This window comes from Salmo salar, chromosome ssa23 (genome assembly GCF_905237065.1).
Source record: "Salmo salar chromosome ssa23, Ssal_v3.1, whole genome shotgun sequence".
NCBI classification, from domain to species: domain Eukaryota; kingdom Metazoa; phylum Chordata; class Actinopteri; order Salmoniformes; family Salmonidae; genus Salmo; species Salmo salar.
This window is the reverse complement of record NC_059464.1, coordinates 40,563,766-40,584,012: the sequence shown is the minus strand read 5'-3', so window position 1 is coordinate 40,584,012 and position 20,247 is coordinate 40,563,766. Positions and strand designations below refer to the sequence as shown.

The 20,247-nt window shown below is 43.7% G+C and overlaps 2 protein-coding genes across 4 annotated transcripts; one reads left to right on the top strand and one right to left on the bottom strand.

Moving 5' to 3' along the window:
• The first annotated feature begins 841 nt into the window (after nt 1-841).
• Nucleotides 842-13,429, top strand: LOC106584633 (tripartite motif-containing protein 16-like). Its single transcript, XM_014170117.2, has 6 exons — nt 842-1,440; nt 3,351-3,446; nt 9,859-10,092; nt 10,198-10,357; nt 10,483-10,542; nt 11,300-13,429. The coding sequence occupies exons 1-6, from the start codon at nt 847-849 to the stop codon at nt 11,821-11,823; spliced, it is 1,668 nt and encodes a 555-aa protein (XP_014025592.2). The 5' UTR covers nt 842-846; the 3' UTR covers nt 11,824-13,429.
• A 993-nt stretch (nt 13,430-14,422) lies between these two features.
• On the bottom strand, nt 14,423-19,709 carry si:dkey-10o6.2 (UPF0676 protein C1494.01). 3 transcript variants are annotated; one of them, XR_006761473.1, is made up of 9 exons: nt 19,412-19,709; nt 19,164-19,288; nt 18,915-18,981; nt 17,259-17,415; nt 16,439-16,584; nt 16,325-16,345; nt 15,337-15,447; nt 14,638-14,884; nt 14,423-14,545 (listed from the first exon to the last, which is right to left on the bottom strand). XR_006761473.1 is itself a non-coding variant. In XM_045706003.1 (8 exons), the coding sequence occupies exons 1-8, from the start codon at nt 19,562-19,564 to the stop codon at nt 14,705-14,707; spliced, it is 960 nt and encodes a 319-aa protein (XP_045561959.1). In that variant the 5' UTR covers nt 19,565-19,709; the 3' UTR covers nt 14,611-14,704. The 3 variants fall into 3 exon arrangements, 2 of the variants coding, with proteins under 2 accessions (XP_045561959.1, XP_014025595.2); XM_045706003.1 differs by lacking the exon at nt 14,423-14,545 and having other exon boundaries at nt 14,611-14,884; XM_014170120.2 differs by lacking the exons at nt 14,423-14,545; nt 16,325-16,345 and having other exon boundaries at nt 14,611-14,884.
• Between the last annotated feature and the right edge of the window lie 538 nt (nt 19,710-20,247).

The window sequence follows — 20,247 nt, the reverse complement described above, 5'->3', positions numbered from 1 at the left end:
GTATTCAGCTTACGACTCTAGTCTAGGAACTTTACCTACCTTGTTTTTTATGTGCCGGCTCCTGTTTCACTGACTCAGACTCTCCAGTTTGACTATAAATCGTGGTGAATCATGCTGACAACACCAACTGTTAGGTTCTGACAATCAGAGCTAAAAACTCAAACGGATGACTAGAAAAAGCTCAAACCAAGCTTATTCACCCACTTTATCAAACAGCTGAAAAGGCAAAGACATGTTTCCACAAGTACATATATTTATACCTTCTACTGGTCATGGTCAAGTCCTTGCACATCTAGACAGCCAATACATCTCTGTTGCTGCTAGGCATGAACTTAAGTGGTTCCTTTCATTGGTGTAGTCATGGCCCTGCCTCCTATGTGTGTATGTCATAGGACTGTTCCTCCTCACAATATCTGACCTTACTTTGGCCAACATTCCTCACTCCTTCCTAACTCGCGTCTGTCCTACCTTATCAGTGACTGAAACCAGACCGTTGCCCCTCTCCTCTCCATAGGATACATGAGGTTTAACCATAACATGTTCTGACAGAATGTAAACTTTCTGCACTCCCCTTCATCACTCAGTAGATTTGCATACACCCAGTTCTAATATGTTAACTTGAAATTATTTCAAGTTAGAACCCAGCACTAGGAACAAAACTGTCTCTCTCGACGTTGCATGCAGTTCTCTCTCTCTCTCTAACCCCTCCCTCTCTCCCTCCCTCTAAACCCACCCCTCTGGCAGAACCAGGAAGTCCCTCCCCCTCCCACAAACTCTCTTCTGAGAAAACGAAACTTATCTGAGTCTCTGTGTCATCTGTCTGTGTGAGAGTGAACGACCGTCCAAATGGCTCAGCAGGCAGTTCTGCTGGACCAGGACCAGTTCTGTTGTTCTGTCTGTCTGGATCTACTGAAGGAACCAATCACCATCCCCTGTGGACACAGTTACTGTAGGAGCTGTATTGAGGGCTGCTGGGATCAGGATGTTCTGAAAGGCTATAGCTGTCCTCAGTGCAGACAGACCTTCACTCCAAGGCCTGTTCTGAGGAAAAATAACATGTTGGCTGAGGTGGTGGAGAAACTGAAGAAGACAGGAATCCAGGCTGCTCCCCCTCCTACTCTGTGCTATGCTGAATCTGTAGATGTGGTGTGTGATTTCTGCACTGGGACCAGAAAGCAGAAAGCCCTCATGTCCTGTCTGGCATGTCTGGCCTCTTACTGTGATACTCACCTACAACCTCACTATGAATCTTCTGCTTTCAAGAAGCACAAGCTGGTCAAAGCCACCGCACAACTACAGGAGAAGATCTGCTCTCATCATGACAAACTGCTGGAGGTTTACTGTCGTACCGATCAGCAGTGTATCTGTATGCTGTGTACAATGGATGAACATAAAGGCCATGATACAGTGTCAGCTGCAGCAGAGAGGACTGAGAAACAGGTAAGACCAGAACAACTTGTTGGTGACTGTCTGATAAACAAATAATTGAAGATACAGTAGGAACTAAGGCTGTTTGAATATGAGAGAATTCAAATGAAATCGATCCATGGCAGAAGAAATATGAACACAAACCTTGAGGATATAGATTTTCTTAACTTAGATGCTCCAAATGTATCACCATTGTAATGTTTAGCTTAAACTCCTTGATACATGTAGGTCTCCTGTAAAACTGTAATCATTCACATAGCAACAAATAAATATCATATTGGAAAGGGACTATATCAATATTTAAGACCTTCCTCTCCATGGGCCCTATGTCACATTACTATTGTCGTGTCTTTGGGCACCATTAACTTGAAGACATGTTTATCAATTAACTCCCTGTAATTATTATTACGCGATTAAACTGATTAATCGTTTAACTGTAATTAACTAGGAGATCGGGGCACCAAGGAAAATATTCAGATTACAAAGTTATAATTTTCCTAATATAACTTTCCTATATTATATAACATTATATATTATATTATATTATAGTATCTGACCGATTATCTTCTGGTTTAAATGGTGTATTCTTTACCTCGCGTCAGTCTCATTCCAACTGTCGTAAATTGTTGTATCTGCACGAACCCAGCCTTTACTAAGTCATCCATACATCAACTGTCTTAAAATCATTTATTTACTAAACAAAGTAATTCACAGAAGGCATACAAACAGTAATTATCGTCACAAAGAATTGGTAGAGTAATGTGCCCTAGTGGGCTAAACCGGCATGGCGGCTTTTTAAACAAAGGGTCATAAAGGGCAGCTGAGGAGGCACACAGAGTTCATTAATATTAACAATTAATATGCTACCCCTTGCACATGAACGCTCACTCATTCGGAAACAATTGTAATCAATATATATTTACGCTCAGTGTGTCGTCGTGATCCTTGTTGGAGAGTTTTTGTCCTATTGGAGAGTTCTCTCTCCCCTCTCTCTCTCTCTCTCTCTCTCTCTCTCTCTCTCTTGGTTAGAATGGATCTTTCAAAGCGACATTCATTAATGTCGTTATAGAATGGATGTTTCGTCGGTCTTCGCATTCAATGATACCGAATTCTAGCTGCAGACTAGTACTTAATATCAAAGACTTGTTCTTATTATTCTGTATCGATAGTTTAACCACGTGGTATGGTTAAAGTTCAGTAGAGGAATGTATGGTCAAACCTATTGGCCAACTCGTAATGGAGTGGAGGCCTGGTCTAAAGAAAGTAACCCTGGGTGGGGTTTTTATTCGGAATGACAGAAAAAGGCTGTCTCATGACGCCAGGTCTTGTCTGTGTCCCTGGGGGCGTGCCGATGACTGAGTTAAGCTTTGAACAGAAATACAATTCTATCACATTAACATCAGTACATAGCCTCTCAACATATTCCAAATAGCTTTAATCTTATTAAATCATTGTATACAACCATTTAGATGCAAGTCCCATAGCTGAGGCTATTTTATAAACCTTAGTATGGTAATATGGTACTATTGTCTCCAATGAGTATCACAAAATTGTACCAAGCGGACCAGTTCATAGCTGGATTCTTCACCGATCTTTTATACCTTCTCTAGAACATAAATGTCGTTCGGTTCTCCAATTCTGTGAGTTGGAAGAATTTCCTTTGTCTCTCTATGAAACCCCTCTCTGTCTCAAAACTGGTCCATGCGGCAGGACATTCTCCTTTAGAATTTTTCAACCCCTCTCACCACAGCAGTGTCAGAAGTATAGAGGTCGGGGGATGGTGCATAGAAAAGGCCTGGTGCAGAGGGAGGCGGTTCAACTGTGTTCTCTGTACCCAAAGAGAGGGCAACGTCATGACACTATACTATTGATCTACTGGACAAATAAAGCTTGATAGCTCATTGAAGAGTGATTCTCCACAGAGGCAGCTGGGGATGAGTCAGCAGAAGATCCAGCAGAGATTCCAGGAGAGAGAGAAGGAGCTGAAGGAGCTCCAACAGGCTGTGGAGTCTCTCAAGGTGAGTATTGTTGACCAGAGGAGACACACCATTTCACTTCTCTCCTCCAGTGAGTGAGAAAGCGAGATTTGCTCGAGGGCACTAGAACAGTCTGCAGCCCTTGGCCTCACCCTACTAGATTCTGAAGTCAAATATCTACTATTTGCTGATGATCTGGTTGCTTCTGTCACCAACCAAGGAGGGCCTACACAGCACCTAGATCTTCTGCACAGATTCTGTCAGACCTGGGCCCTGACAGTAAATCTCAGTTAGACAAAAAATAATGGTGTTCCAAAAAAGGTCCAGTTGCCAGGAGCACAAATACAGTGGGGGAAAAAGTATTTGATCCCCTGCTGATTTTGTACGTTTGCCCACTTACAAAGAAATGATCAGTCTATAATTTAAATGGTAGGTTTATTTGAACAGTGAGAGACAGAATAACAACAAAAAATCCAGAAAAACGCATGTCAAAAATGTTATAAAATGATTTGCATTTTAATGAGGGAAATAAGTATTTGACCCCTCTGCAAAACATGACTTAGTACTTGGTGGAAAAACCCTTGTTGGCAATCACAGAGGTCAGATGTTTGTTGTAGTTGGCCACCAGGTTTGCACACATCTCAGGAGGGATTTTGTCCCACTCCTCTTTGCAGATCTTCTCCAAGTCATTAAGGTTTCGAGGCTGACGTTTGGCAACTCGAACCTTCAGCTCCCTCCACAGATTTTCTATGGGATTAAGGTCTGGAGACTGACTAGGCCACTCCAGGACCTTGATGTGCTTCTTCTTGAGCCACTCCTTTATTGCCTTGGCCGTGTGTTTTGGGTCATTGTCATGCTGGAATACCCATCCACGACCCATTTTCAATGCCCTGACTGAGGGAAGGAGGTTCTCAACCAAGATTTGACAGTACATGGCCCCGTCAAATGATGCGGTGAAGTTGTCCTGTCCCTTTAGCAGAAAAACACCCCCAAAGCATAATGCTTCCACCTCCATGTTTGACGGTGGAGATGGTGTTCTTGGGGTCATAGGCAGCATTCCTCCTCCTCCAAACACGGCGAGATGAGTTGATTGCAAAGAGCTCCATTTTGGTCTCATCTGACCACAACACTTTCACCAGTTGTCCTCTGAATCATTCAGATGTTCATTGGAAAACTATAGACGGCCATGTATATGTATTCTTGAGCAGGGGGACCTTGCGGGCGCTGCAGGATTTCAGTCCTTCACGGCGTAGTGTGTTACCAATTGTTTTCTTGGTGACTATGGTCCCAGCTGCCTTGAGATCATTGACAAGATCCTCCCGTGTAGTTATTGGCTGATTCCTCACCGTTCTCATGATCATTGCAACCCCACGAGGTGAGATCTTGCATGGAGCCCCAGGCCGAGGGATATTGACAGTTCTTTTGTGTTTCTTCCATTTGCGAATAATCGCACCAAATGTTGTCACCTTCTCACCAAGCTGCTTGGCGATGGTCTTGTAGCCCATTCCAGCCTTGTGTAGGTCTACAATCTTGTCCCTGACATCCTTGGAGAGCTCTTTGGTCTTGGCCATGGTGGAGAGTTTGGAATCTGATTGATTGATTGCTTCTGTGGACAGGTGTCTTTTATAGAGGCAACAAGCTGAGATTAGGAGCACTCCCTTTAAGAGTGTGCTCCTAATCTCAGCTCGTTACCTGTATAAAAGACACCTGGGAGTCAGAAATCTTTCTGATTGAGAGGGGGTCAAATAATTATTTCCCTCATTAAAATGCAAATCAATTTATAACATTTTTGACATGCGTTTTTCTGGATATTTTTGTTGTTATTCTGTCTCTCACTATTCAAATAAACCTACCATTAAAATTATAGACTGATCCTTTCTTTATCAGTGGGCAAACGTACAAAATCAGCAGGGGATCAAATACTTTTTTCCCCCACTGTACAAATTCTGTCTAGACAACGTTGCCCTGCAGCACACAAAAAAACATACATACCTCGGTCTAAACATCAGCGCCCTAGGTAACTTCCACAAAGCTCAAATCAAATCATTTTTTATTTGTCACAAACACATGGTTAGCAGATGTTAATGTGAATGTAGCGAAATGCTTATGCTTCTAGTTCCGACCATGCAGTAATATCTAACAAGTAATCTGACCTAGCAATTCCACAACAACTACCTTATACACACAAGTGTAAAGGAATGAATACGAATATGTACATAAAAATATATGAATGAGCGATGGCCGAACGGCATAGGCAAGATGCAGTAGATGGTATAGAGTACAGTATATACATATGAGATGAGTAATGTAGGGTATGTAAACATTATATAAAGTGGCATTGTTTAAAGTGGCTAGTGATACATTTAATTACATCAAGATGGCAAGATGCAGTAGATGGTATAGCGTACAGTATATACATATGAGATGAGTAATGTAGGGTATGTAAACATGATATAAAGTGGCATTGTTTAAACTGGATAGTGATAAATTGATTACATCAAGATGGCAAGATGCAATAGATGGTATAGCGTACAGTATATACATATGAGATGAGTAATGTAGGGTATGTAAACATTATATAAAGTGCCATTGTTTAACGTGGCTAGTGATACATTTATTACATCAATTTTTCCATTATTAAAGTGGCTAGAGTTGAGTCAGTATGTTGGCAGCAGCCACTCAATGTTAGTGATGGCTGTTTAACTATGTCCTGTTTAACTGTGTCCTGGAGGGCAGGTAGTTTGCACCTGGTGATGCGCTGTGCAGACCTCACTACCCTCTGGAGAGCCTTATGGTTATGGGCGGAGTAGCTGCCGTACCAGGCGGTGATACAGCCCGACAGGATGCTCTCGATTGTGCATCTGTAAAAGTTTGTGAGTGTTTTTGGTGACAAGCCGAATTTCTTCAGCCTCCTGAGGTTGAAAAGGCGCCGCTGCGCATTCTTCACCACGCTGTCTGTGTGGGTGGACCATTTCAGTTTGTCCGTGATGTGTACGCAGAGGCACTAAAAACTCTCCACCCTCTCCACTACTGTCCCGTCAATGTAGATAGGGGGCTGCTCCCTCTGCTGTTTCCTGAAGTCCACGATCATCTCCTTTGTTTTGTTGACATTGAGTGTGAGGTTATTTTCCTGACACCACACTCTGAGGGCCCTCACCTCCTCCCTGTAGGCCGTCTCGTCGTTATTGGTTATCAAGCCTACCAATGTAGTGTCGTCTGCAAGCTGTGAACGATCTGAGACAGAAGGCAAGAAGAGCCTTCTATGCCATCAAAAGGAACATAAAATTTGACATACCAATTAGGATCTGGCAAAAAATTCTTGAATCAGTTACAGAACCCATTGTCCTTTATGGTTGTGAGGTCTGGGGTCCGCTCACCAACCAATAATTCACAAAATGGGACAAACCCAAAAATATCCTCTGTGTACATTGTAAAACACCAAATAATGCATGCAGAGCAGACGTAGGCCAATACCCACTGATTATCAAAATCCAGAAAAGAGGAAGCGATTCCCAAACCATCCATAACAAAGCCATCACCTACAGGAAGATGAACCTTGAGAAGAATCCCCTAAGCAAGCTGGTCCTGGGGCTCTGTTCACAAACGGACCACACAGAGCCCCAGGGCAGCAACACAATTAGACCCAACCAAATCATGAGAAAACAAAAAGATAATTACTTGACACATTGGAATGAACAAACAAAATAACTGAGCAAACTAGAACGCTATTTGTCCCTTAACAGAGAGTACACAGTGGCAGAATACCAGACCACTGTGACTGACCCAAACTTAAGGAAAGCTTTGACTATATTAGAGACTCAGTGAGCATAGCTTTGCTATTGAGAGAGGCCACCCTAGGCAGACCTGGCTCTCAAGAGAAGACAGGCATTGTGCACTCTGCCCACAAAATGAGGTGGAAACTGAGATACACTTCCCAACCTCCTGCCAAATGTTTGACCATAGAGACACATATTTCCCTCATATTACACAGACCCACAAAGAATTTGAAAACCAATCCAATTTTGATAAACTCCCATATCTATTTGGTAAAATAGTGTGTCACGTTCGTCGTATGAAGGAGACCAAGGTGCAGCGTGGTTGGCAATTTTTTTTTCCTTTTATTAAAATGAACACGTCAAAATAACAAAATATAAAAACGTAAAGTCTTGCAGGCTTCTAAGCAGCTATACAAAAACAACATCCCACAATCACAGGTGGGAAAGGGCTGCCTAAGTATGATCCCCAATCAGAGACAACGATAGCCTCTGATTGGGAATCATACCCGGCCAACAAAGAAATAGAAAATCTAGAATGTTCCCACCCGAGTCACACCCTGACCTAACCAAACATAGAGAATAATAAGGATCTCTACGGTCAGGGCGTGACAGTACCCCCCCCAAACAAAAGGTGCGGACTCTGGCCGCAAACTTGAAGCTATAGGGAAGGGTCCGGGTGGGCATCTCCTCTTGGTGGAAGCTCCGGTGCGGGACGCAGATCCCCCTCCGCTTGGGGCTCCTCCCACTTTCGTGGAACCGGACCGTGGATCGTTGCCGGAGGCTCCGGACTGGGGACCGTCGCCGGAGGCTCCGGACAGGGGACCGTCGCTGGAGGCTCCGTGCCATAGATCGTCACTACAGGCTCCGCGCCATGGATCATCACTGGAGGCTTCGCACAATGGATCATCACTGGAGGCTTCGTGCCATGGATCATCACTGGAGGCTCCGGGCCATAGATCATCACTGGAGGCATCGTGCCATGGATTATCACTGGAGGCTCCGGGCCATGGATCATCACTGGAGGCTTCGTGCCATGAGTCATCACTGCAGGCTTCGGGCCATGGATCATCACTGCAGGCTTCGTGCCATGGATCATCACTGGAAGCTTCGTGCCATGGATCATCACTGGAGGCTTCGTGCCATGGATCAATTCTGGAGGCTTCATACATGGAGCCGGAACAGGTGTCACCGGACTGGGGAGACGCACTGGAGGCCGGGTGCGTGGAGCAGGCACAGGATATACTGGGCCGTGGAGGCGCACTGGAGGTCTGGAGCGTAGGGCTGGCACAACCCGTCCTGGCTGGATGCTTACTTTAGCCCAGCAAGTGCAGGGCGCTGTCACAGGACGAACTGGGCTGTGAAGGCGCACTGGCGACACAGTGCGTAGAGCTGGCGCAGGATATGCTGGGCGTGGAGGCGCACTGGAGGTCTGGAGCGTAGGGCTGGCACAATCCGTCCTGGCTGGATGCTCACTTTAGCCCGGCAAGTGCTGGGCGCTGGCACAGGACAAACTGGGCTGTGAAGGCTCACTGGCGACACAGTGCGTAGAGCTGGCGCATGATATCCTGGAACGAGGAGGCGTACTGGAGACCAGGAGCGCTGAGCCGGCACAATCCGTCCTGGCTGAATGCTCACTTTAGCCCGGCAAATGCGGGGCGCAGGCAACGAGCGCACCGGGCTGTGAATGCGCACTGGAGACACAGTGCACATCACCGCATAACACGGTGCCTGACTGGTCACACGCTCCCCACGATAGGCACGGGGAGTTGGCTCAGGTCTCAACCCTGACTCCGCCAATCTCCCCGTGTGCCCCCCCCTTAATTTTGGGGGGGAGCTGCCTCTCGGGCTTCCGTTGTTGCCGTGACTCCCAATCTCGTCGCCATTCATCTCTCGCTGCCTCCATCTGCTCCCTTGACCGGCGATATTCCCCAATCCGCGTCCAGGGTCCTTTGCTTTCCAGGATCTCCTCCCATGTCCAACTATCCTGGCCACGCTGCTTGGTCCGTTTTTGGTGGGATGTTCTGTCACGTACAGATACGAAACAGAAAACAACTAACCACAAAACACAGGTGGGAAAAGGCTGCCTAAGTATGATTCCCAATCAGAGACAACGATAGACAGCTGCCTCTGATTAGGAACCATACTCGGCCAAAAACAAAGAAATAGACAACATAGAATGCCCACCCCACATCACACCCTGACCTAACCAAATAGAGAAATAAAATGGCTCTAAGGTCAGGGTGTGACACAGTGTGCCATCACAGCAGCAATATATGTGACCTGTTGCCACAAGAAAAGGGCAACCAGTGAAGAACAAACACTATTGTAAATACAACCCATATTTATTTTCCTTTTTGTACTTGAACTATTTGCACATCGTTACAACACTGTATATAGACATAATGACATTTGAAGTGTCTTTATTATTTTGGAACTTTTGTGAGTGTAATATTTACTGTTCATTTGTTTTGTTTTTTTTCACTTTTGTTTATTATCTATTTCACTTGCTTTGGCAATGTAAACAAACATATGTTTCCCATGCCAATAAAGCCCTGAATTGAACTGAGAGAGAGACCTCTCCAATCACGTTGAGCCCCACTCTGGGGAACAGGCTATCTGGGCTTTCAGTTAGAGAGAGAATAGACTGCTTAACATGGAGCCTCTCTCTCTCATAACAGCACTCTGCACAGGCAGCAGTGGAGGACAGTGATAAGATCTTTACTGAGCTGATCCGCTCCATTGAGAGAAGGCGCTCTGAGGTGAAGGAGCTGATCAGAGCCCATGAGAAGGCTCAAGTGAGTCAAGCTGAAGGACTCCTGGAACAAGTGGAACAGGAGATAGCTGAGCTGAAGAAGAGAAGCACTGAGCTGGAGCAGCTCTCACACACAGAGGATCACATCCATTTCCTCCAGGTAACTAAACTGCCTTGTTACATGTGATATGAAAATTAACTTATTGTGAAACTTTTCAATCATTCTGTTCTGTCTGTGTGTGTGTGTGTGTCTCTCTCTCGCCAGAGTTATCCGTCTCTCTCCAGTATCAGTGTATCTTCAGACTTACCCAGCATCGTTGTCCGTCCTCTTCAGTACTTTGGAGATGTGAGTAAGACTGTGTCTGAACTGAGAGAGAAACTAGAAGACTTCGTTAAAGGAGAATGGACCAAGATCTCCACTACAGGTGTGTTGAAAATAATAACAACATCAACTTTAGACCATTGAAAGTTCCCTACTAGTCATATACATGTGGAATATGGTATGGTGATAACATTCCCTCTCTCTGTCAATGTGTTTGTGTGTCTGTAGTGAATATAGTGGATGTTGTACTGCCTCCAGAGCCCAAGACCAGAGAACAGTTGTTACAATGTGAGTCTCTTTATTGTGAAGTAACTAACAATCTCTTTTTACTGACACACAATCCCTCCTATAGAAATATATATATATATATATAAATAGCAATATTAGATCTAATCAAAGACTGGGTATCTGACTCCTCATATTTCTCTGATTGTAACGGTTGTTGTATATAGTGGACCAAGGCGCAGCGGGTTGAGTGCTCATATTAACTTTTATTAGAACACTTACAAAACAAAACAAGAAAATGAACGAACGAACAGTAATGCAGGACACACACACACACACACACACACACACACACACACACACACACACACACACACACACACACACACACACACACACACACACACACACACACACACACACACACACACACACACACAGCAGTGCAAAAACAACTTCCCACAAAGGACAGGTGAAAACAGGGCTACCTAAGTATGACTCCCAATCAGCAACAACGATGTACAGCTGTTCCTGATTGAGAGCCATACCAGGCCAACACAAAGAAATACACAACATAGACAGAGCATAGAAATACAAAACCTAGAACATAACCAAAAACCCTGGAATACTTTAAACAAACACCCCTCTACATAAACACATATCCCAACAAACCCCGAACCACATAAAACAAACACCCCCCTGCCACGTGACACTGATTTGATCTCTGCTGTGCTCTAATCAAAGACAGGGTAGATACAGTATCTGACATAACTTATTGTTCTAACTGCCCTCATTGGTCTCTGCTCTGCTCTTCTCCCAGATTCCTGTCAGCTCACACTGGACCTAAACACAGCACACACACACCTCTCTCTGTCTGCAGGGAACAGAAAGGTGACCTATACAAGCCAAGTCCAACCATATCCTGACCATCCAGACAGATTCACAAATGACTTGATGGTGCTGTGTAGAGAGGGTCTGTCTGGACGCTGTTACTGGGAGGTGGAGTGGAGTGGACGGTGGGTTATTATAGCAGTCTCATATAAAGACATCAGGAGAACAGGGAGAGGTAATGCATTTGGATTGAATGACAAGTCCTGGAGTTTACAGTGCTCTAGTGGTAGTTATTGTTTCAGACACAATCATGTTGTGACTAAAGTATCAGGCCCTCAGTCCTCCAGAGTAGGAGTGTACCTGGATCACAAGGCAGGTACTCTGTCCTTCTACAGTGTCTCTGACACAATGACCCTCCTCCACAGAGTCCAGACCACATTCACTCAGCCCCTCTATCCTGGGGTTTGGCTCAATAGTGATAATGGTACTGCTGAGCTGGTTAAACTGTACTAGGGTCCACATAGATACTAGTCATGCTGGTGTAGTCTATAGCTGAGCTGGTTAAACTGTAGTAGGGTCCACATAGATACTAGTCATGCTGGTGTAGTCTATAGCTGAGCTGGTTAAACTGTAGTAGGGTCCACATAGATACTAGTCATATAAATGGTTAAAAAAAAAATGTTGAACCTTTATTTAACTTGCCAAGTCAGTTAAGAACATTTTTTTTTTTACAATGACAGCCTACCCCGGCCAAACCCTAACCAGGATGACGCTAGGCCAATTGTGCGCAGCCCTATGGTACTCCCAATCATGGCCGGTTGTGATACAGCCTGGAATCGAACCAGGGTCTGTAGTGACGCCTCTAGCACTGAGATGCAGTGCCTTAGACTGCTGTGCCACTCGGGAGCCCCTAAATGTTAGTAACCACTAACATTACCACACTAATGTTAGTGGTTGACTCATTAGAATATCACACTGTAATGTTAGTGGTTACTTCATTAGAATATCACACTGTAATGTTAGTGGTTGACTCATTAGAATATCACACTGTAATGTTAGTGGTTGACTCATTAGAATATCACACTGTAATGTTAGTGGTTGACTCATTAGAATATCACACTGTAATGTTAGTGGTTGACTCATTAGAATATCACACTAATGTTAGTGGTTGACTCATTAGAATATCACACTGTAATGTTAGTGGTTGACTCATTAGAATATCACACTGTAATGTTAGTGGTTGACTCATTAGAATATCACACTAATGTTAGTGGTTGACTCATTAGAATATCACACTGTAATGTTAGTGGTTGACTCATTAGAATATCACACTGTAATGTTAGTGGTTGACTCATTAGAATATCACACTGTAATGTTAGTGGTTGACTCATTAGAATATCACACTGTAATGTTAGTGGTTGACTCATTAGAATATCACACTGTAATGTTAGTGGTTGACTCATTAGAATATCACACTGTAATGTTAGTGGTTACTTCATTAGAATATCACACTGTAATGTTAGTGGTTGACTCATTAGAATATCACACTGTAATGCTAGTGGTTGACTCATTAGAATATCACACTGTAATGTTAGTGGTTGACTCATTAGAATATCACACTGTAATGTTAGTGGTTGACTCATTAGAATATCACACTGTAATGTTAGTGGTTACTTCATTAGAATATCACACTGTAATGTTAGTGGTTGACTCATTAGAATATCATACTGTAATGTTAGTGGTTGACTCATTAGAATATCACACTGTAATGTTAGTGGTTGACTCATTAGAATATCACACTGTAATGTTAGTGGTTGACTCATTAGAATATCACACTGTAATGTTAGTGGTTGACTCATTAGAATATCACACTGTAATGTTAGTGGTTGACTCATTAGAATATCACACTGTAATGTTAGTGGTTACTTCATTAGAATATCACACTGTAATGTTAGTGGTTACTTCATTAGAATATCACACGAATGTTAGTGGTTGCCTCATTAGAATACATTAGTGGTTGCCTCCCCACTTGTTCTTCTGTTGTGTTTTTCTCCTGTTTGTTGATTGAAAATCAATCAACAATTCATAATTATAAAATAATATTATCTCCACCCACCCACTTCATGTCTGTCATCCCCCAGTTCTGTTAAGACTTCCTCTCATTGAACTGGGCCTCATTCTAAATGCTCACTTTGTATTGATAGTCCATAGTGGGCTTTACTATGGTTCTACATACAGTATCTGTATTGATAGACCATACTGGACTTTACTATGGTTCTACATACAGTATCTGTACCTGGAGGGTTTCTGCTCACATATTCCTTTATCTGATTCTCTCTCACTTCCCTTCATGGATGGATTTATAAGGAAATGACTGGTATATGTAAACTCCCTCTACCCCATGTCAACACCAATCCAATGCTTTTACATTTGTGAGGAGTAGTGAAGGAATGCTACACTTCAGGAGGAAGGAAAGATTATTGAGACGCCCCCATGGAGAGATGATAGAGGGATGTGAAAGAGGAGAGAGGTAATGGTTGTACTCCCCCATGGAGAGATGATAGAGGGATGTGAAAGAGGAGAGAGGTAATGGTTGTACTCCCCCATGGAGAGATGATAGAGGGATGTGAAAGAGGAGAGAGGTAATGGTTGTACTCCCCCATGGAGAGATGATAGAGGGATGTGAAAGAGGAGAGAGGTAATGGTTGTACTCCCCCATGGAGAGATGATAGAGGGATGTGAAAGAGGAGAGAGGTAATGGTTGTACTCCCCCATGGAGAGATGATAGAGGGATGTGAAAGAGGAGAGAGGTAATGATTGTACATTTACATTTACATTTAAGTCATTTAGCAGATGCTCTTATCCAGAGCGACTTACAAATTGGTGCATTCACCTTATGATATCCAGTGGAACAACCACTTTACAATAGTGCATCTGAATCTTTTAAGGGGGGGGGTTAGAAGGATTACTTTATCCTATCCCAGGTATTCCTTAAAGAGGTGGGGTTTCAGGTGTCTCCGGAAGGTGGTGATTGACTCCGCTGTCCTGGCGTCGTGAGGGAGCTTGTTCCACCATTGGGGTGCCAGAACGGCGAACAGTTTTGACTGGGCTGAGCGGGAACTGTGCTTCCTCAGAGGTAGGGAGGCCAGCAGGCCAGAGGTGGATGAACGCAGTGCCCTTGTTTGGGTGTAGGGCCTGATCAGAGCCTGAAGGTACGGAGGTGCCGTACCTCTCTCCTCTTTCACATCCCTCTATCATCCCCATGGAGGGATGATAGAGGGATGTGAAAGAGGAGAGAGGTAATGATTGTACTTATTTATTCTCTCTTTACTGACATTCTGTTTCACTGACATAATTGCATACCACAAAATAATTAATGATGGATAGATAAAGCTCACTTCCTTCCATAAGAGTCATTGAAGCGTTCGCTGAGATAGGCCCCTGACTTCACAGGGGGATATTTGTTGGACCCGTCAAAACAGGTGATGAGGGCATCATCGTCTGGCTGCACAAAGAAAGCCAGGGACTGCCGTGTGCTTGAGTCTCCAGCGGGGGGCAGCAAAACCCTATGGACCTGAAAGGGAAAGTGAGATGCAAAATTCAAAGGCAAATTTACCTTTGCTTCCACAGAGACCCAAGTCATATTCACTAGGCACCAAACTTAAGAAAATGAACTGAAACAGGCAGGGACTAACTGAACTTATGAAAATAAGTGTGTTTTCTATTGCTAAATGTTTTGCTACAGTGTGCCCTAATGTATACGACCCTGGATTCAAATACTATTTGAAATCTTACAAATACTTTTAGCATTTCCTTTAGTCTTCCAGGTGGGCAGGGTTTGATTATACTTTTAGGACTTTTCTATTGGTTCCATTATAACAAACTCAATCAAGCCCTGCTTATTAAGTATTCTAAATCATTTTAAATAGTATTTGAATGCAGGTCTGTTTCCACAAGCAACGAGCCTGTAACATCTTGTATGAGCTTATCAGGTAAAGGTGTTTCAAATGGAAAGGCAAGTCTCACCGCTGAGAGGAAAACATCACTGGTCCACCTCTGCATCAGGTCAGCTATGTTGATCAGTACTGTCCCAGGGATACTGGGAGCAGAGATGAACTCCCCTGACCTGGTACGCACCTATGGAGTTGTCATTTTAATATCAGTTTAACCCCATTACTGATAGAACACACATAAGCCATGTTAATAAAATGAAATTGATCAAAGTTACATTTATTCTCAATAAATTTCACCCTAGGTCACTTGGTAAGTTTGTTAATATCTCCAAAGTGGTCTGATATTGAGATGACTGCAGGTCTGAATCCCAAACTAATGGGGGGGAAATGGCTCCATCTAATAAGATGGCATTTAGAGGTATGGATAAAATATTTTTTTTGTCAAACTTTGCTATTGGGGTGAACAAATACCATTAACATACATACAGTGCATTCGGAAAGTATTCAGACACCTTCCCTTTTTACATATTTTGTTACGTTACGGCCTTATTCTAAAAAATCAATTTTAAAATAAGGCTGTAACGTAACAAAATTTGGAGAAAGTCATGGGGCCTGAATACTTACCGAATGCAATGTAGTCCATTAAAACTTGGCTTAATAAGTTGCATGGACTGTGTGCAATAATATAACTAGAGCCAAAGTTTTTCCTGCCAGGTGATGTAGCCAGAAACACTGGCCCTACTAGACGCTGCAGACGATTCAGATATCTTGTTTATCTGCAGGCCACCATCTTGGTTCTAGAAGACCAGAGGATTCAGTGGTGTCTTGTTTACCTGCAGGACACCCTCTTGGTTCTAGAAGACCAGAGGATTCAGTGGTGTCTTGTTTACCTGCAGGCCACCCTCTTGGTTCTAGAAGACCAGAGGATTCAGTGGTGTCTTGTTTACCTGCAGGCCACCCTCTTGGTTCTAGAAGACCAGAGGATTCAGTGGTGTCTTGTTTAACTGCAGGCCACCCTCTTGGTTCTAGAAGACCAGAGGATTTAGTGGTGTCTTGTTTACCTGCAGGCCACCCTCTTGGTTCTAGAAGACCAGAGGATTCAGTGGTGTCTTGTTTAACTGCAGGCCACCCTCTTGGTTCTAGAAGACCAGAGGATTTAGTGGTGTCTTGTTTACCTGTAGGCCACCCTCTTGGCTCTGGAAGACCAGGGTGATGCTGCCGTAGTCAGAGTGTTCTCCACAGCGCAGCTGGCCCTCCTTCACCCTGTCACTCCTCACCGGGGGGTAATACAGCGACCTCAGGGTAGTGCCGTTCTCATCCCCTGCAGGGGACAACAACAAGCCTGATTCACACAATAGGGCACCAACTGTATTTTCCTTTCACATTTTCCTTTCAAAGATGGTTCCAGCACTTTTGCAACACAGAGTCAGAATGTTACAGATACACATTGACATCGAAAGGGAACCATGATTAATGTGGATTTGTAACATTCTGACACTGTGTTGCAATAGTGCTTTGACGAAGAAGCTCCAAAATGCTTTAGCAATTCATATAGTTGAAGGGGATAAGTAGCCATCCTTAACTTTCTTTTACAACTGGGCAATTAAAAAAAGTAACAGAGGGACACAGACTCAGATTTTCACTTTAAAATGTATGTCAAACAGAATGAGGGTTTGGGGTATTTGTATCGTCATTCTGTTACCAAACTTTGCATCTGCGCTGTTCTTCAAGTAAATGTGTTGCTGTTCATTTTTTTGGTAAATTGTTCAAGTAGTCCTTGTCCATTGTTGTAAGGTTTGTTTAATTTTGCAATCATTGTTTTTTGTTTGACATACATTTTAAAGTGAACAATCTGAATCTTAGTGTCACTCTGTTACCATGGAATTGCCCAACTTCAGTCTTACATTCTTAGGACTGAGCACCCCTTCACCCAGGTGTGATTGTACATAGATAACCCTCAGAGAGAGAGAGAGAGAGAGAGAGAGCTGTACTCACTCCCTATGTGTCTGTGTGCACCCAGGAAGACCTCAGCCTCCAGGCCCAGACTGTAGGCCATCACATGAAGCACCCGTAGACACAGGTCCTTACAGCGCAGGAAGAACGATGACTGGATCTCACAGAATCCATTCACTCCTTCCCATGATGGCCATTTCTATAGACCAGGAAGAGTTGGTTAAGAACTGTGAAATCAGAGCTATATACAATGTAGGATATAAAAGATGACAGTAATACATTGAAAGTTGTCAAAACCTATGGGTGGCCTGGTGAGTTCTGTTCCTAGATGGAGTTCTATCAGCCTGGTGAGTTCTGTTCCTAGATGGAGTTCTATCAGCCTGGTGAGTTCTGTTCCTAGATGGAGTTCTATCAGCCTGGTGAGTTCTGTTCCTAGATGGAGTTCTATCAGCCTGGTGAGTTCTGTTCCTAGATGGAGTTCTATCAGCCTGGTGAGTTCTGTTCCTAGATGGAGTTCTATCAGCCTGGTGAGTTCTGTTCCTAGATGGAGTTCTATCAGCCTGTTGAGTTCTGTTCCTAGATGGAGTTCTATCAGCCTGGTGAGTTCTGTTCCTAGATGGAGTTCTATCAGCCTGGTGAGTTCTGTTCCTAGATGGAGTTATATCAGCCTGGTGAGTTCTGTTCCTAGATGGAGTTCTATCAGCCTGGTGAGTTCTGTTCCTAGATGGAGTTCTATCAGCCTGGTGAGTTCTGTTCCTAGATGGAGTTCTATCAGCCTGGTGAGTTCTGTTCCTAGATGGAGTTCTATCAGCCTGGTGAGTTCTGTTCCTAGATGGAGTTATATCAGCCTGGTGAGTTCTGTTCCTAGATGGAGTTCTATCAGCCTGGTGAGTTCTGTTCCTAGATGGAGTTCTATCAGCCTGGTGAGTTCTGTTCCTAGATGGAGTTATATCAGCCTGGTGAGTTCTTGTCCTAGATGAAATTCTATCAGCCTGGTGAGTTCTGTTCCTAGATGGAGTTATATCAGCCTGGTGAGTTCTGTTCCTAGATGGAGTTCTATCAGCCTGGTGAGTTCTGTTCCTAGATGGAGTTCTATCAGCCTGGTGAGTTCTGTTCCTAGATGGAGTTCTATCAGCCTGGTGAGTTCTGTTCCTAGATGGAGTTCTATCAGCCTGGTGAGTTCTGTTCCTAGATGGAGTTCTATCAGCCTGGTGAGTTCTGTTCCTAGATGGAGTTCTATCAGCCTGGTGAGTTCTGTTCCTAGATGGAGTTCTATCAGCCTGGTGAGTTCTGTTCCTAGATGGAGTTCTATCAGCCTGGTGAGTTCTTGTCCTAGATGAAATTCTATCAGCCTGGTGAGTTCTGTTCCTAGATGGAGTTATATCAGCCTGGTGAGTTCTGTTCCTAGATGGAGTTATATCAGCCTGGTGAGTTCTGTTCCTAGATGAAATTCTATCAGCCTGGTGAGTTCTGTTCCTAGATGGAGTTATATCAGCCTGGTGAGTTCTTGTCCTAGATGAAATTCTATCAGCCTGGTGAGTTCTGTTCCTAGATGGAGTTCTATCAGAGTGGTTGAACTCTATATATGGCTCAGAGCGAGGTCAATCCCTTTGTACCTTGACCTTAACACTGATAGCAACAACAACCACAGCAGAGAAGTTGGATGTACAGACAGACAGACAGACAGAAGTTGTTTACTATGTCTGGATGAAAGGACGCAGTGTTGAAGGCTTCCTTTAGGTCTCCGGGTCTCTTGGGATTTAAACTGTGAATACAGAGAGATAGTCCTAACCATTCAATCAATGTTCACAACAAACAGTCATCATTAACACTATACTGAGTGGAGCCTATGGATATAATATATTATCATATAACATAATGACTAGACTAACTGTTTTGACAAGAAAGCACAGCCAGATATTTTGACTTGACAGTGTGTCTCTATACCTCTCTGTCTCTGAAGACACCCAGCCATGGTTAGGATTATTAGAGAAACTTTTCCTGCTGAAAGGCAGTTTCATTTCGTCTGGTTGTAGAAAGAATTTCTTGGATATGTTCATAACCCCATCCACCTATGAAGAATAGCCTCATGTTGATCACCCAAAGCACAAAGTCCACTCGTACTGACATGCCAAATATTTCCAACAGCTTTTAAAAACAACTTTAAAAAAACCCAGAGCAATGCTGTTACTCACCTCGAGTTGCACTATCCCAGTATTCTTCAGATAAACAAATCCCACTTCCGTAAAGGCCGTTTTCAACTGCCTGCTCAGGATCTCTAACTGTTCGCTCGAAACATCGTTTTCCCCTAACTTGTATGCTCCAAAATCAACAACTGGTATCTTCATGTTGGGAGTTGGGACAATGATCTGACTAAACAATGAAACAGTGAGTTGAATATGTCCAGAGGTTTGCAATTATGCATAGCAGATTGCACCCAGACCATGTGACGCTAGGGATGTTTTCATTATGACGAATCTGTAGCAAAACGTTTCTAAACGGAAACAAATGGAACGAAATGGGGCGGGACCTACATGATTTTGTCCAATAGAAACGCTCGTTTTATTTGCCAACGTTTTGCAACTGTTTGGACTAATGATTACACCCCAGTTGAGTGAGCAAATGTTGACATAATTCCTTTTTCTCAGTGTGCGTGAACCATGTGACAACTGTGAGCCAATAGTAATGTGACCCGTCACATTGTTATTTCACCTTTGGATGTTGTTCATTGTCTGATATGAGTCAGAGCATTTATCCCAAGGCCAATGTAGTGTGATCATTGTAAAGCTTTTTGGTCATGTATCAAGTGGTTGCAGAAGGGAGAAGCCGAGATGTCCAAGTTGTGGAAAAGATCATATTATGTGTTAAAAAAGTGATGAATATGTGAAATGTTGCAATTGAGGTGGGAACCACGAAACAACGTCTTCCGAATGCCCCACAAGGGTCGAAGAGAAGGAGGTGGCCAAAGTCAGGGCTGTACAGAGCATTTCATATGCAGCAGCTGTGAAAAGGGTTGAGGGGTTGAATGGCG